This window comes from Falco biarmicus, chromosome 3, assembly GCF_023638135.1.
Source record: "Falco biarmicus isolate bFalBia1 chromosome 3, bFalBia1.pri, whole genome shotgun sequence".
In the NCBI taxonomy this organism is placed as follows: Eukaryota; Metazoa; Chordata; class Aves; order Falconiformes; family Falconidae; genus Falco; species Falco biarmicus.
Window position 1 is genome coordinate 103013150 of NC_079290.1, and position 17072 is coordinate 103030221.

At 46.2% G+C, this 17072-nt stretch overlaps 1 protein-coding gene across 2 annotated transcripts in view; it reads left to right on the forward strand.

Moving 5' to 3' along the window:
• The window catches only part of KCNG2 (potassium voltage-gated channel modifier subfamily G member 2), a 61611-nt gene that overhangs the window by 30801 nt on the left and 13738 nt on the right, over positions 1–17072 (forward strand). For both annotated transcript variants that reach the window (XM_056333189.1, XM_056333188.1), the window contains one exon: positions 3750–4570. In XM_056333189.1, coding sequence (XP_056189164.1) covers positions 3818–4570 — 753 coding nt within the window. In that variant the 5' untranslated portion in view covers positions 3750–3817. The remainder of the gene's footprint in view (positions 1–3749; positions 4571–17072) is intronic.

The window sequence follows — 17072 nt, forward strand, 5'->3', positions numbered from 1 at the left end:
TTTCATTCTTGCTCAAGGCAACTTGGGACCAGTGGAGCCACATGCAAAGCCATGTAGGACTTGGATGCATCCCTACTGATAAAACGGAGGGGTGAAGAATGTTTGGTGAAGAACAGTGATGGGAGCAGGCAAGGTGAAAAGACAGTAAGGAAAGAAATCGCCCTCTCTGCATTGAGAAAATAGTGCAACAAAAAGGACAATGTGAAGCAGCTGTATGCTTGTGACATTTATTCTTTAAAATCTTTGATGAGAAATACCTGCATTTTGAGGATCTCAACTGTCTGCTGTTGACAGAATTTGGCTGAACTTGTGTGTGTGTAGATGCACACATATGCATACATAGATAGCCAAAGAAAGTATTTCGTTGTGAATAAATTTGTGTGACTACTTAAAAAAAGAAAAGAATCCACAATATGTGTGACCCACCCTGTGTATGATCATCAAACTGAAACATTTATGCAGCATTTCTCCCACAGTTTAAAATGATGAACAAAAATAGAGTCGAATTTTGTCCTGTGTCCCTGCAATGGGCAGCTTCTTGCAGACTGTGTTTTAATAGCCTTTCTTGCACGCATGTGTCAGATTAAATGATAGAAATGCCAACTGGATGATAATGTAGCATCATTTCTGGAAGTATTGGCTTTTAAAAGTAATCTTCAATGGGATGCTTTACATGTGCGTACATTAGATAACCTTGGCATGCAGAGAGTATTTTAAGACCCGCATAATTTTGAAACACCCTTTAATATTCAGTGGAGGTCGTGATACATTCCATGCACATAAGATCAGAAACAGACCTTCCAGGCTTATTTTACTTCCCAGGATAGATGCCAAACTGGGAGCTCACAGTGATGTATTCTGGTTTTCTGTAGGACAGTTGAAGTGGCACAGCAGGCTTGGCCATGCTGTTCCACTGACACCTGCACCCTGGTCTGGGGCAACAACCTCACGGAGGTGCCAAGGAGAGTAATATGTATGGCTCTCTTCATGTGCTTCTTTCTTTTCTTTTTTTTCTTTCTTTTTTTAGCTGAGATTTCCAAAACAAATCCTGACAGCTGGTAATGTATACTATTATGGATTCTGGGATCTTGAAGTGTGAGGTCAGAAAATTCACCTTATTAACTAAACTCCAACATCTGATGCTACCAGCAGTGTCCAGAATCAAACTGTTGAACCACAGGCAATACCACCTGTAGCTACCTCTGTTATCACTTTCTATTTAACCACTGATGATACAAAAAGAAAAAAAAAAAAAAAAAGGGAAGAAAATTAATAGCTGCTTGCTGAAACTTTACATTTAGTCAACATCATTTTATATCCACAAAACAGAAGACTAACCCTCTGTAACTCAGAGATTTTGTAATGAACAACATGCTTACAGATTTTCACATTGAGTTGGCTGCTGCTTAGAAGAAGGAAGAAGCGCATGTAGGATTAGATTCAAAATAATTCTGTGATATGTATCTGGCCCCTTTATGCAACAACCATGCACAAGGGAGAGAAGAAAAGCAAATCCTGGCCTTGATGTCAAAATAATATAAACTACTTCTTGTATGTTGACTTGTGTAACAAGCGAGGCATGAAAATAAAAGCACAGTGCCCTGAGTGGTGGCAGTCAATATTTTATCTTACCAACAAAAAGCAGCAAGAGACTAAATCCTTAAAGCGTCTGCCGTGCTGATGGTGTGCTCTCCTTGTGACAGTGATGGTATCTGCAGTCCCAGCACCACTCAGGCACCCATTTCTCAAGACACGTGGTGCAGCCTCTTGTCCTTTCCTGGCCCTTAGCCAGGTGAAGGAGCTTTTCTCTGTTGTTCATGTTGCCCCGTAGAAATGGATGTTTAAACAACTTTTTTGCCCAAGGTGAAATTGGAGAGATTTTGGCATCATTAGTTCTTTGGAAATTTTCACAGTGCTGAGAAGTATCTTTAGGTGGCTTTAGGGTTTTTTGTATGTAAACCAGCCTTTCTCTGACTCTTATAAATACCCACCATAAATGCCCTTCTAAAATGCAGTGCCTGGATCCTCACAGAAGTGTTGAAGTAGGAGTGCTGCTGCTGTTGCTGTGATTTGGTTGTTCCAGTGTGGTTGGCAAGAATATTTAGAGGGTGATCAGGGCTGTGAGTAGCAAGCATTTGCTGCTTTCTTGACTGAGAGGAATGAGTTAAGAGTCAGAGAGTTGATTACGGATAAAGGAAGCTGCTGCTCTGAGATGGTGTTTGAATGCATGTGCTCTGCAGTTTTCCCTAGCACCCACTTGTTCTCTGTTCCCTCCGGGCTGAAAGCATGCGGTTCAAAGAAGACTGGAGAACGTCGCTTATAAATTACAGAGTTACTCCCTCATGGTTACTGTCCTGCCATCATAGTGTCAGGCCATCTTTTGCAGCTCAGTTTTTTCTCTTGTCCTTTGTCAACTTGTAAGGTTTCTACATGCCCTGCTTCAGGTTGTTGCCCATCACTGCACCCCTTCTCAGTCCAGGTCTTCTCTGTCCTGGTCCTACAGCAGTTTCTTTGTTCGTACTCCATATTTGAGCCGTTCAGGAAGTGCTGGGTGATTCACTGATGCGATTACATACTGAGCATTCCAAGACATCCATCCTAGTACTGCTTTGGAGAGACAGCTTTGGAGAACCTAGCGGCAAGCTCCAGAGAAAGTGAGGAAGCAATGTGGCAGGTGAAAAGATGTGTTCAGGAGGTCTGTAGATTGTGGTGTGGTAAAGGAGGGGTAAGCAGAAGGCACAAATGAAATCCTGGAATTAAACATAATGCACGTAATTCCTGCTAAATGTGAGCAGTTGGGTTCTGCGTCATCCAGAAGTAAGAGCAGCCAGCAGGTTGCTTCCAGCTCTGCTTCGTTCTTGGGTTCAGTCTCCCATTGCAGAGCTGCTGCCAGGCCCCCTGCCCCCCTCCCCCAGCCAAACCCACTGCAGAGCCTCCAGCAGCCCCGATGAGCAGGGCAAGCTCTGGTCCCCACTGTGAGCTGGGCTGCTTACCACTCTGCGGGAGATGCCACCAGCCTGGGTGGCAGGCACCCCAGCACAAGAACAAAAGCTCTTCTACCTTCTGGAAGTGGGGTTGTCCAGGCTGATATGCCCAATACAGCTGTAATCCCGTTAGTCGGGGTACCAGTGGCAACTGGATCTGTAGCACACACTTTGTGCTCAGGCACCCAAACCGCTTGGCCGCAGGCTGGGTTCTCAGCTCCCACGTTGTCTTTGCTCTTGGTACCTGAGCTTGGTGGATTTAGATTGGGAATTGCCAACATTTCTGCAGTCATGTTTCTGACTGTACTGTAGGTAACCATTGCATCCTCACACTACAGGCATTTTGTAATAGAAACATTATGTAGACTCACTAAAATAAACAAAAACTCATTTGCAACTAAGTTTCTTTGTTAAGTTGCTAAAATATAAATCGTCATTATCCAAAAGACCCATTTTCCTTTCCTGTACCTACTGATGCCCAGGATATAGCTCAAACCTCTAGAAAGGAAATTTCTGAAAATGATAGTACACTGGTTTTGTTTCCATTCATTCACTGACTAAACCATCTAGAAGTATCAACATGGCTTCTGACCTTATCGCAGTTTTAAGTTCTTTCCCCAAGTGATGATCAAGCAAAGATAGGCCTAAAAGAATCGAGGAAGAAATAGTACCATGGAGAAAAGTTTCTTGGGATTGAGAGGATAGGATTGTTTTTCATCTAGCAATGCCCTGATTTTATTGTAATTTTAAAACTCTGTTTTGTAGGTTGACTCTCTGCTCGAGCTCCAGATGCATTTGTTTGAGTAGCCTTGACCTCCCTATGGTCTCAACAGATGTATCACAAAATGGCATTGCTCACTGGGAATGCAGATCCTGAGTTCAGCTACTCCTTCAATAACTTGGAAAACCTGTGTGAAGTGCAAACCAAGAAAGGATTCTTCTACAAAAAGGCCAAACTTCTGCACCCTGGGGAAGATTTGTGCTGCTTAGCCCACCTGGATGACCGGACCAGGTTTGTGATCATCAACGTAGGTGGTATTAAGTACAAAGTTCCATGGACCACCTTGGAGAACTGCCCCTTGACCAGGCTTGGGAAGCTGAAGTATTGCAACAATTATGATGAGATCATGAACATCTGCGATGACTATGATGTTAGCTGCAATGAATTTTTTTTTGACCGTAATCCTAGTGCCTTCAGGACAATCATGACTTTCCTGACAGCTGGGAAGCTGAGGCTTCTCAGGGAGATGTGCGCTCTTTCTTTTCAGGAGGAGCTTGTGTACTGGGGGATAGAAGAGGACCACCTGGAGTGGTGCTGTAAAAAGAGATTGCGACAGAAAGAGGAGGAGGCAGCTGAGGCCAGGCTGTACGAGGGGGAGATGGTATTTAGTGAAACCACGCAATGTGCCTTCCAGGACAGTAGCCGACTGAGTTTGTGCATGCGAAAGCTCAGGGACATGGTGGAGAACCCCCACTCGGGGATCCCAGGAAAGATCTTTGCTTGTATTTCCATCTCTTTTGTTGCCATCACTGCAGTCAGCCTCTGCATCAGCACCATGCCAGATGTCAGAGAAGAAGAAGATCGGGTGAGTGCAGCTTTTCTTGGAGTAAAGCCTGTTTGCGTTGTTGCCTCCTCCAGAGAGGTGATGGGCAAAGCCACTCCAGCAGGTATCGCGTTCGGTGCTGGTGGAGGGAGGGCTGGCGGGGAGAGCGCAGAAAGCGTTGTGTCACTGAATAGTGAGGAAAGATGGGGCCAAACTCTGCCTTGCCAGCGCAGCTTTGCAGGGTCATGCCAGCAGACAGCTTTGCCCAGCTGGTTTGCTTTCTGGCATCTCGGACCAGATGACAAACTAGCTGTTGTGTGTATAAAAGTCAGCCTTGCTTGAGGCTTAATGTTTTGAAGTTATGTCAAGAGCTAACGGATCAGTTTTCCTTAAAGGTCCTTTGACATACCACTTCCAATGGATTCTCAGTACCCCACTGTAAAAGCTACAGCTGAAATCTTTTGATGCTGTAGGTGAGGTAAAGGGCAAGGGCGCTGAGGCAGCAATTTAACAGTAGCAACAAAGCAAATGTCCCAATTTTCAGACGTGCTTAATATTCTCAAGTGTAAACTTTGGATGCTTCATGCCCTTGAAAATCAGGTACTATGGATATTTTGTTTATTCTTTAGTTCAACAAATTTCCTGAGGGTTTAGTCCCTTATTTCTGCAAGCAGTTCAGTTTTCTAACATTAGCTGTATGTAGGCCAGTGAGAGCTCCTCTGAAGATCAATATTCAGGAGAATATTCACATTTTCATTCAATACGTGCTGAAATGCAACCTATGGGGTTTGGGTGGCAGAGACTTTTCATGCTCTCCTTAGTTTTACTCAAGCCCAACATCAACAGTAAATGTTTCGGCTTATTTCATGGCCACGGGGGCTGGGAAATGTGATTGTGAAGTTCAGCTGCCCGGACAGTGCTTCAGCCTGCCAGGTCCTGCCCCGGGCAGGGGGCTGAGCCCCCGACCCCAGCACCCTCTTGCTGCGAGGCGCTGCCCTCCCTGCTGCCCGCAGAGGGGAGGAGGTTGTCACCTGGTGGGAGGCCCCCGCTGGTTTGTAGCACTGCGAGTAAGAAGCGTGCTGGTGGAAAATGGGTGCAGCAGCACCAGAGAGAGCCCTGCGTCTGCCCGAGCACCTGCCGATCGACAAGAGTTGTCCGGTTCGGAATCGGGCTGGTTCAGCAGCAGCCAGAAAGAAAAAGAGACATTTGGTGTGTTGTTTGATCTGTGATTTGTTATCTTTGTTTTAAAGGCTTTTTCTGGTCTAAAGTTTGAGGATGGTAGTACTGGGTACTAATTAAAACTATACTGTCGTAAGAATTTTGTAAAAATACTGTTTCCAAAACACATGCCTTTTACTGCAGTTAGCCAACAGTGCGCTAGTATGCTGGCATTTTAAGCATAAGGGATATCTTACAGCAGAAAACTGAGAGGTACTTAGTGCTCAGATGTTCCTGGGTTTAAGCGAGAGCTGAACAATCGCTTTCAGAATTACCAGAGCTCAGGCACTTTGTATTTTTCTAATGAACTGACCATAAATAGGGACTCATAATAACAGGCTAATAATATTTGTTGGGTGGAGCAGGGTAATAATGAGGATAGAGCAAGCCTATGAGGGAAGCTGGGATTTCTTGGTAAGCTGGGGTCGTTAAAAGGAGCACGTTTTCATAGTCAAATGCAAGTTTGTACAATAAAGATGAATGCAGACTTGCTTTTGCAAAAGCAGAGTCTCATTCCCAAATGGGACTCTAAATGGGATTTAGGGTACAAGCAATTGAATGCAAGTTCCAATTTGTAGCATAAAGTCAGAAGGGTTAATGTGCTCCTTGAATACCTAAGCTGGGGAGTAGTGATCAAAAGCTGGAAGATGATTTTGTGCCAGTACGCAGCATCGGTGAGACCGACACTAGAACATTGCATTCAGTTCTCATGTTCATATTTTTAAATGGTGCATTGAAAAATTGGAGAGGGTGCAAAACCCTATAAATATTAGACACCTGCAGAAAATGCCATACAATAAGAAACTTTAACATTTTGGTTTATTTAGATTATCAAAAGGAAGATGAGTAGATTAAGCACACATAAGTGGTTTTTATGGGGGGAGGAAAACTGTATCGTCTAAAGGACCTTTAAATTAAGCAGGGAGAGGATGCGTGGTTAAAAGCTGAATCCTGATAAATTTGTATGGGAAACTAGGTGCCAGTATTTAATACCATGGTGATTAATTACTGGGGCAGACTAGGAAGAGTGGATTTTGTATTTTTTAAGTTTTCAGTTCAAAGCTCACTGCCCTTCTGGAAGGTAGCTTTCAGCTAAACACACTCTGCTTTGATCAAAAGTAAATTACTGGTTTCAGTTCAAGTTACAAAGGTGAAATGCGTGCAATACAGAGGACCTCAGAAGAAATGATCTGCTGTTTTTCGGTGCCCTTAAATTCTAAAAGCCCAGAGCTCCTGCAAATAGGCTTTGTTCTGCCCTTTGCACAGGGAAGGTCTGTGGACAGAGCGGGAACAGTTGTTTTTCTGAGACAAAGACAGTTCTCCAGCGCAGGGGACAGGTGAAGCATCACTCCTTACATTGCTTAGTTCATCCCCAGCGTTCCTCGCCTGCTCCTGAATCAGTGAAGGTCAGCGCTCTACTGCAGCTGTAATTAGTCATGTAGGAGTCACACGGAGTGACTGGTTTTGGTCCTGCACAAATGGATGTCAATACCCATGTAGGTCTCTTCAGCCTCAGTAAGACTGGGCAAGGAGCCAGGCATCTGCCCACATGGAGCTGCTTGTAGGATCAGAGGCCTGGCTGCAAACTCCTTGCGTGTCATCTGCGCGTGGTTCAGCGAGCCTGTGCAGCTCATCACATAACGGGTGCGGAGAGAAGAGAGCTTGCATGGATTCAGAGTCGTGTTCATCACCCTGAGCTGCATTCCTGTACCTAGTTTAAAATTCGTGCCCAGGGATAGCTCTTTGGTCTGGTTTTTCAGTCTCCTAACAAGCGCAAAATGCATATACGTCCCTCCTGGCTATGGAACAAATAAACAGTCAATGTTATTTCAAGGACGCACCGTAGCCTGCGTGTACGTTTTCCAGGCACGCGGGCTGGCATTGCTGTTGCTGGGTTCCATGTTGAGCTGTGGCGGATGCTCTGGCTAACAGGCAGTGGGCTTTTCCTGAAGCTGGTGTTTTCCAGAAAACAAAAGCTTTATGTGCCGCCTATCTGTTCTGTTGCTGCTTCAGGGAAAGGACGACGAACCAACCATGAAAAACCTGTGCTGGAGAGCAGGGTTCATACCAGCCCCAGTAACGCCCCAGGAGCGGGCCAGCTGTTACACCCAGTGATGTCCTACAGAGGTGTCAGTGACCTACACAGATGCAGGCGTGGGACCGCAGAAGTTAAAAGACATTACCAAGTGGGTGAGGAGATTATTTGAGGTGCCTGCCTATCTCTTTTAAATACAGAAGACTCAGTCATATGTTTTGTCAACTTTATGAGCGGCTCCAGATGTTGTAGATGACAGTGTCAATCCCAGGTGCTTTAGCAGGAGCAGGAAGGATCACGTTCCTGTGTACCGTAGCCAGCTTACTAATGGTCACCCTGATTTACCTCAAGTGTTACTCCGTTTTGGAAGTAGTATCGTGTATTTCAGATGCTGTGCAATTATCAATAAAATTAACAGACCTAAACTACTTTTTACTTACCAAACTAGGACAAATATTTTGTCTTGTCAAATATTTTTCTCGTTTAGCTTTTATTTATTGATTAAATAAAAACCACCAATCCAGTAATGCACATAATAGCTGCTTCTGGAAATTTCAGAAAAGGGACACTTCAAATGTATAAAGAAAATGAGCCTGTGAAGAGAGTCACATTTTCCATGTAAAATAACAAAGCGATAATTGGTTTTTAATTTCAGAATTATTCAGAATGGGAGATTTCTATGCAAGATCTAGATTTAACGGTGAAAAGTCCCCTCTAAAGGCAGAATACTGCTGAGACAAAATCGTAGCAGGAGCCCTCAGGCACCGAGTTCTTTCAAAACCACCACAAAAATGATCTCCAGGTCGTAAATAGAGCTAGAGGCATAGATTAAGGCATAATGCTTAAGGCATTTTAGGCATATGATCCCTTCAAGTGGGCTTCTCAGCTCTCTAAAATGGCAGGCAACGGGTGACTCAAGGAAGGCAGCTAATACATCACAGGAGCCTTAAACCAGTTGGGGACACATGACAGCAAATGCTTTAGCAAACTGAGAGCTGATCGATCAAAAGACATTGAGAGATTCAACTGAAAGCCAGGTGGTCGTCGTAGTAGACACCTCCTTTTTCCTTGGTGAAAAAAGAAATGTCGACCATTTCTATATGAAGAAGAATGTTTCTTTCTTTTCTTAGACTGTCTTCCCCATCACAGAAAAGAGGTGGTGGACTCAGAGATTAGCATCAAGCATTTTGTCCTGATTCACAAAAGCGTTTATAGGCCTGAGCCACGCTGAGCTCATGCATTTGTAGCACCGCAGTGTAAAACAGGAGAAGAGCAGAGAGTACCTCCTTCTGCACCACGCTTTCCAGCGCATGGGGAAAAGCTCGTCAAATTAAAGATGCTGGGATAGGAAGTTACAGTTCAATAACCTTCAGCTGAAGAACGTTACAACAAAGAGAGAGACTCATAAATAATGAAGTTAATAATAGCTCATAAAGAAGCCTGAAACTATTTAACCTCGAAACTTAATTTACACACTGTGCTTCAACTATCGTGTTGGTGAGGATGGGGAATAGATAAATCGCGAATGTGCGTTTCAAACCGTCTTCTGGCTGAAGATTTCATTTCACAAAGGTACACACAAAAGTAATTTCAGACAAGGTTAAGGGAGTGTCGTATAACGATTCTCAACAACTTTCCGTGACGAGCTGATGCAGTGACTGGACAAGCGGCGAGGTGGGTTGGACACGGGCTGGATGGCCAGGCCCTGGCAGTGCTCGCCAGTGGCACAGAGCCCAGCTGGAGGCCGGTGGCTAGTGCCGTACCCCAGGGCTCCGCGCTGGGTCCCCTCCTGTCCAACGGCCTCATCGGTGATCTGGAGGGTGGGCAGAGCGCACCCCCAGCGAGGCGGATGACGGCACAAGCTCTGGGCGGGTGGCCAACGGGCCAGAGCTGTGCTGCCATCCCGCAGGACCCGGGCAGGCTGGAGGGACGGGCTGCAGGAGCCTGGGGAGGCTCGGCAAGGAGCGGCACAAAGTCCCGCACCTGGTGAGGAGCGGCCGCAGGCACCAACTGGGATGTGCTGGGGGCCGCTGGCTGGAAGGCGGCTGGGCAGGGAAGGACCCGGGCGTCCCGGTGGACACCAAGTTTTCCATGATCCAGTGCTGTGCCCTTGCAGCAGAGAAGCGGCCGGACCGGTATCCAGGGCTGTGTCAGGCAAGGAATTGCTCGTGGGCTGAGGGAGGGGATCCTTCCCCCCTGCCCGCACCGGTGAGGCCGTGCCTGGAGCCCTGCGTCCAGCTCTGGGCTCCCCAGCACGTGAGAGGTACGGGCATGCTGGAGAAGGTCCAATGGGGGGCCAGCAAGATGACCAAGGGACTGGCGCCTCTCTCCATGAGGAGAGGCTGGGACTGTTCAGCCTGGAGAAGAGAAGGCTCAGGGGAATCTCATCCGTGTGGGAGGGTGCAAAGGGGACAGAGCCAGGCTCTTCTCAGGGGTGCCCGGTGACAGGACCAGCGGCAGTGGGCACAAACACGGGAGGGTCCCTCTGAGAGTCAGGAAACACTTTTTCATGGTGAGGGTGGCCGAGCACTGGCACAGGCTGCCCGGGGTGGGGGGTGGGAGTGGGATCTCCATCCTTGGAGACGCTGAAAAGCCTGGGCAGGGTGCCAGGCAGCGTGGGGGCCCTGTTTGGGCAGGGGTTGAGGGTCAGGGGGGCAGGACTAGGTGACCTCCAGAGGTCCCATCAGGCCTCAAATCTTCTGTGATTCTGTGCTTATTACTACGGATTTGTTTAGGTTTGCAATCTAAATAGGTAGCTAAATAGGAAGAAATACAAGTATTCAGGGCCTTGGTGTGTCAGAAATGACAAATATTTTATTGAATGAATGGTGTCAGCTTGTCCCAAAACTCTTGCAGTTTGAGGTACTTCTGGGTGGGGAAAACTGTCATTTTTACCTTAAATCTTCCGTGTATTTCAGTGAGAAGTACTGTAAAGGAGTAAGACAGTTGTTATTGTTGGTGCTGCTTATCCTAAGATGGCACTCCGCTTGAGATTCTGGAACGAAGCTTTTCATTACTGGGGAGCTCGTTTTTAGCACTTTCTTTTGTGAGTGTTCAGCTGTTTTTCTGCATGTGGTGCTGAAACCTTCTTGATTTTAGCTCAGAGCCACATGTTTATGTGATGCATAGATGGTTTGTTTTCATGAATGAAAGTCAATAAAATTGCAGCTTGTGCTTTTCCTTTCTTTGTGGAATAAACTGTTCTAGAAATTACAGCACGGTCCACATGAAACACGTATTTTAAAAAATCTCCCCGCTGGTATTATGGATAACTATTTATAGTGTGTAGACACTGAGGTGACTTTTTATAAAAAGAATCTTGGGGAATTGGGCTAGCTAATTTCCCCGGGGAGCACCTGTGAATTTGTTACACTGTTCTCTCAGCTCTGCTGTTGAAAAGCAAAAGCCATGTAACAGTAGCACCAGTGGTGGCGTTGGAACTGATGTACTGACATACTGGTGCCCTGTGTGGCTGGTTTGCATCCCAGGTTGGCTCGGGACAGTTCAGGCCACAGCTGGCCAGAGGTCAGGGAAAGACCAAAGGACTCGGCAACAATTGTCACCTGCCTTTGCTATGACATCGAGCACAGGGAAGTTCCTGTAGACGAATGAGTTGTGTTCACTGTCACATTCGCCTCCCCTGGCTTGAGGGACGTGGGACTCGCAGCACTGCTGAGCTGTATTTTAACTAAAAGTAAGGTGATTCTTATTTTTTTCTTTCATAAGCTTAAAGGGAGCTTTCTTTTCAGATGGTACAAAACTGAAAGTGGTAACACACAGTCCAGCTCACGAGGTTTGAGAGCATCCCTTACCCACAGCCTTAGTCATTGGCAATAAGAAAAGGTTTGCTTTCTTGTTGGTGTGCTCAGTCTGGCTCGTCTAGTTTCATCACCTGTCCAGCGTGGTCCTGCTCTTGGGTTGTGAATGCTTTGGGACACACTTAAACACTATAATGGCTATAACTATCACCATAACAGAAATAAAAGTTACATCTATGCTGTTCAAGTCCACGGGCACATTCCTTGAGCCTGGGGCTGCAGGCTGGGTTTCTAAGCAAGGAAGTTTTTTTCTTTTCCTGAGACCCACTTAGTTCATGCAAGATGCAGTTACTGTGCAATACCCTTAGAGTCCAAACCTGAGGAGTAACTGCAAAGTTCTGCAGTGCAAGTCTGAGTCATCATAGCGTGCTCTCCCAGCTCCTGTCTGATGGTCAGAGAAATTTGCTGTGCATGTTGCCTTTCAGACAGCTCGCGTTTGCCTGAAAGCAGTTGAAGTGATGAGGCTTGAAAGATAAAAATGGTGTTGCTTCTGTGGGACACACAGAGAGCTTTAAAATCAAGGAGTTGAGAACCTCTGCACTGCTCTGTCTAAACCTTAAATGTTGAGTTGTGTGGTTTTTTGAGTGGTGTGCATCGTTCATCTGACTCCCATGGAGTTTGCAAATATAAGACTAATAGCAAAATGTTCTTTGCAAATATCAAGAAGTGGTGATTATGTCCTTTGATCATTTTGCTGGGAACTGCACTTGTCTATGAATCATCTGAATGATACAGCCCTTAATGTAAAAGAAATACATGTATTAATCTTTCCTTTGTGGGTCTGAATCTAAACCTTTCCCAGCTGTTAGAGCCTATCTCTGTCTCAATTTATCTTACTGAGTTCAGGGTTGTTGTAATCTCACACCAGGGCAATACATTTGGTGCTGGGAGCCCTGATCAGCAACGCTGTGGCACAACATGCTGCCCGCTGACTGGCTCTGCTCGCCCCTGCCAGGGCTCCAGCTGCCTGGGACCCCCTGGTCAAACAGCACACCACCCACCAGCTTTGCCAGCTCTTTTCAGAGACAGTCTTTCCCCTTTGCAAGGCTGCCTCAAGCTGCTAATGAGTAGAGAATGTCTGAAGGAATGGTTGGTTATGCTTGGTATTGGTTGTGCGGACAGAGTGCTGGGTAACAACTGCGTTTGGAGAGCTCTCACCATTTCTTCTCAGCTTGCTTGCTTCTCTTGGGGAAAAAAAAATAGATTTTACTTTGTGCAGTCCTTCCTCCCCTGGAGAAAAAAAAAATATCCAGCTTTCCTGCTTGACTGAAGCTATTTAAACTTTAGCAGACGTATCTAGTTCTGTCATGGCAGCTCCTTCAAGAAAAGATAAAGGAAACACAGTCCCAGCAAGAAAATCTCTCTCTGTTGTGTCAGGGGCGTAGGAGAAATGTTGTATTTTCTTTCATTAAGAGTTGACTTCAGACGGGGGGGTGGGGAGCTGGCTCGGTGGAACAGGTCTGCCCGGAGCCCCCCCGGTGAGCCACAGACCCTTTGCTCAGAATTCCCCACTCGGCAGAGTTCGTGCCCGGCTCTCGCCAGCTTTGGGTCTCACTGCAGCAGCATCTTCTGCCAAGTGGCTTTTTCCGAGTAAAGAGAGAAATCCTTATGGGACAAGGGGCTGCCCCGGAGGGTTTTGAGGGCAGCAGGTTACAATGCAGACTTTGGGAACCACCCCAGGCTCTCTGCAGTGTTTCAGGCTTAGCAGGCAAAAAACAGAGAGTATTTCTCTGCGCTGTTAGCTTGGGCATGAGGCAAGCGTTGTATAAGGCAAAATTCCTGTTGCCTTGTTAATAACTTTCTGTTGTGCCAGTGAACTCTCAGCCTACAGGGTATCTTCTCATGAATAAATAGCAGGCTCAGGTCTTCTTTTAAATATTGTATAAATATGCTGCAACATAACATTAGTGATAAATAATTAAACGCTGCTAAGACTCTGCCATAAAAGCATTGGTAACTTTGTCACATTGTTACTGGCTTATGTTTGGTGGGTCACCCAGCAAAATATGCTCCATATTTAATTTCTTTAGTATTTCTTTGGTTCCGCCACCATAACTATCTGTACCTACTAGTGGGTTTATTCTCCTGACTTCCAGGTAAATCACCCAGGGAGTCTCTGAAGCAATCTCATGACAGTAGCTGCATGGCTTCCACTCATGTTTGTAGAATTACTACAGGTACTCAGTATAGCCTGCTCTGTGATACCCTGAGGGTACAGCGTAGCTCCTTTACGCCAAAGGTTGCTCCACCACCTTTTGCAAGAGAGCTTGTGCTCTGTGGGCTTGTTGAGTACTGGCCTGATCTTCTGAAAGAGACATCTTTCATTTCTTTGTAATAAAAGTATCATCTGGAAATTTAATCTCAGAGCTCCAGGGTACGTTGCTATCAATTCTAGAGGTTTGGAAAGAAAGAAAGCAACCAGATTTACGTTTGGCTAGACTTCCAGTAGCTAGGCTGAGGTAATGAGCTGATGATTCATGTGTACAGCACTTAGAAAAATTGCGTTAAATCCTTTAACATTATAAATGCTTACATTTTCATTGCTTAAAATGTAGTGGTTGAGATGAAATGTAGAAGTTTTTGAAATTGGGGACTTTTTGCAGTATCCGTGGAGACATTAGATTCCAGACAAATTAAATTATGAGTGGTATAGAAATGGAGAAAAAGAAAAAAAAAGTTAAAACATTTTTTGCAATAGGTTTTTAACAAAGGCTTAAGAAAGGGCCAGGAGAAAACTATAAGGTTGTTGGATTTTCTAAAGGTAAGCATGTAAAACCATGAAAAAGATGGCACTGAGTACTATCAGCAGCATTTTTGAGAACAGCATAGTTAATTCTAGTCTATGTAGAACACCACACTCAGTCAAACTTAGTGTAATTTTTATGAAGTTATAAAGTTTTCTGAAAAAAACACACCTTCTGATGTAGATACTTCTGTGAGATGTTTGAATTAGTGGCATACAACACCATTCTTTAATAAAAATGGCATTTTCAAAAACTTACCTCCCTTACTAAATGTTTTAAAATTTTCTCTTAGATCTCGAAGTAGCAGCAAACTAACATGAGAAATCACCATCCAGTGGCAGTGCACACAGGCATGCAGGTGTCTGGTGTTAGCCCAGAGCTACTTGGTGTTTTGCTGATGACTGGGGAGAAAGCATAAAACAATTGCAAATGAAATTTGCGGGTGGCACAGAAATGACACACTGGTCAGGGACTGGAGGTGTCTGGCACAGTTAGCTGATGTGAACTTGTGGAGGTAACGATGTGCATCGAAGTGCGACCTGTAAGTGTAGCGTGGAGAGGGCGAAAGACTCTTGGGCAGCAGGCACTGAGAAGGGATGTTGAGACGCTGGTGGCCCACTGGATGTATGCAATTGCCCATCCAAGCCGCTAGTCGGGAGGGAGAGCATGACGCTTGGCATGCTGTGTCTGGTACCCATTAAGTAGGTAAGTTGCAAAAAAAGTCAACTATTTAAAATCTGAGAATTCTCTTTATAGTGAGACACTAGAAGAGTTTTTCATGCAGTAAAGAGCAGAATAAAAGAATGTCTGTGGACAGCAATGAACAATAACTGGATCCTGCAGCTCAACAAACTCATGTTCTAAATAAAGAGTATTACAGTGTGGGTAATTAACAATGGAAACCATTTATCTAGAGATGCTTGAGTACATCTCATGTAGTTGTTAAATGCATTCTGTCAGTCCTTCTAAACATGTCTCAGCTCAGTGGGAACCATGTGTGTGATTCATGAGCCACTTGGTGAGACACTCTGCTCTGCAGGGGGTGAGCTCAGGGGCCTCTTTCTGTCTGCAGGGATGGGCGAGCCATCACTATCCCGTTCCGGACTCCTTGTGCAGGAGCTCTGATCTGACCCCCTGGGCAAGGTGCCAGCATGGATGCTGCACGTCTGGGACTTCCTTGGCCCTCCTCTGTGGTCAGACCTGAAGTCATCAATACAATGAAATGAGCAGCGGCAGTTCCTAATTGTGATTAAAGCCAGCTGCCTGAAAGCCTGGAAGCTTTCTGAAGAGGAGTGGCATGGCATGAGTCTGGCCCTGTGAAGGCAGCATCCCAACCAAGGTACCAGGTCCAGCACTGGCTGCGTTTGCGGGGGGTGCTGCAGGGGCTGGGACACATCGCTGGTGGGGCTCGGTCCCAGCATTAGCTGCTGCTCAGACTTGAGCTTGTGGGTCACTCACAAGGTGGGTGCCTCAGCCAGAAGGGGCTGTTCCCCAGGGCACATGCTAGCCAGCCCTCTGGCCACTCACTGGCCAAGCCCCCGTAGCCCACCTGCCCACACAGGCACATGCGTGCGCTCCCTTTCCCTCTGCTTCAGCTCGTTTTCTGAGCCCAGATATGAGTAGGAAATTGAGAGAACAATGTGAAGCCATCCAATACATCCTGAGCCGTGTTGGAAATTTGGCACATGCTGCTCTGGGTAATGACGGTGACAGAACAGAAATTGCAGCACCCTCCTGAAAGGTCCGCGCACTGTCTGTGGGCAGGAGCTGTGGGTATATTCCCCCAGCCCACAGCTAGTTGCCTTCATACACAGTAGAAATATTAGCTGATTTAAGGCAAGGCATGCAGTTCTTGCATTCAGCTCTGCTGTTGCTGTTGCCTTGAGCAGAAAGAGAGGATGTGGGAGAGTGCAGGGGTTTGCCGGGGTCAGATCCACCTTGCAAAAATCCGTCCACTTTGCAGGCGCAGGGGTAGCACTTACAGCACATCAGTGCAAGGGCGGTGGGTAGCAGGCTGCCAGCTGCGGCTGAGCCGCTACCAGCGGGAGAGCAAATCTGCCCACAGGCAGCATAAGCAAATCCTTCACTGCCTTTCAGATAATAGGATAAAGGGAAAGAGGCCGGGGGGGGGAGGTTGGGGGGGCGGGCGCGGAAGTAGGTTTGGAAAAAAATGTAAGAGGAAAAGAGTGAGCTTGACTCTGTCCCCCTTTCCTCCAAGAGAAAAACCAGATACCCCCAACTTTTCTAGCAGGTTACAGGGTTGCAGGAACCAGTGAAACTAATGTGGGTCAGTAAAATAGAACCTGCGATGAGTGGGAGGCAGGAGGAGGAAAACTGTTTCTAAAGCAGGGATTGAAAGAAGGGGAGGACCGGGAGAAGTAAGAGGGAAAATATACTTTAAAATTCTGAAAAGAATCAGTTGTTCTTAATACAGTTAGTAAGTGAGAGAGGGAGAGAGAAGACTGAGATTCTCTTTTAGTATGAGACAAGCTTGAGGAGAAGAAGAAAAGAGGATGGTGGGTTTGGGAAGGATTCTAGACACAGCCAGGTGCCACCACAGCATCGTCTTTTCCCAAGCGTTGGGTAGGTGTGAAGGTGTTGGGAATGCTGCTGCTTTGTAACGCAGCCCTGTATCTCCGGGGCTGGTCCTTTCAGAGGAAGGTGCAGGGTCTTGGTGCTGTCACTCCCTGGAGAGACTGATGGGCTGCGCTGCGGGTTGGTGCGGGCTC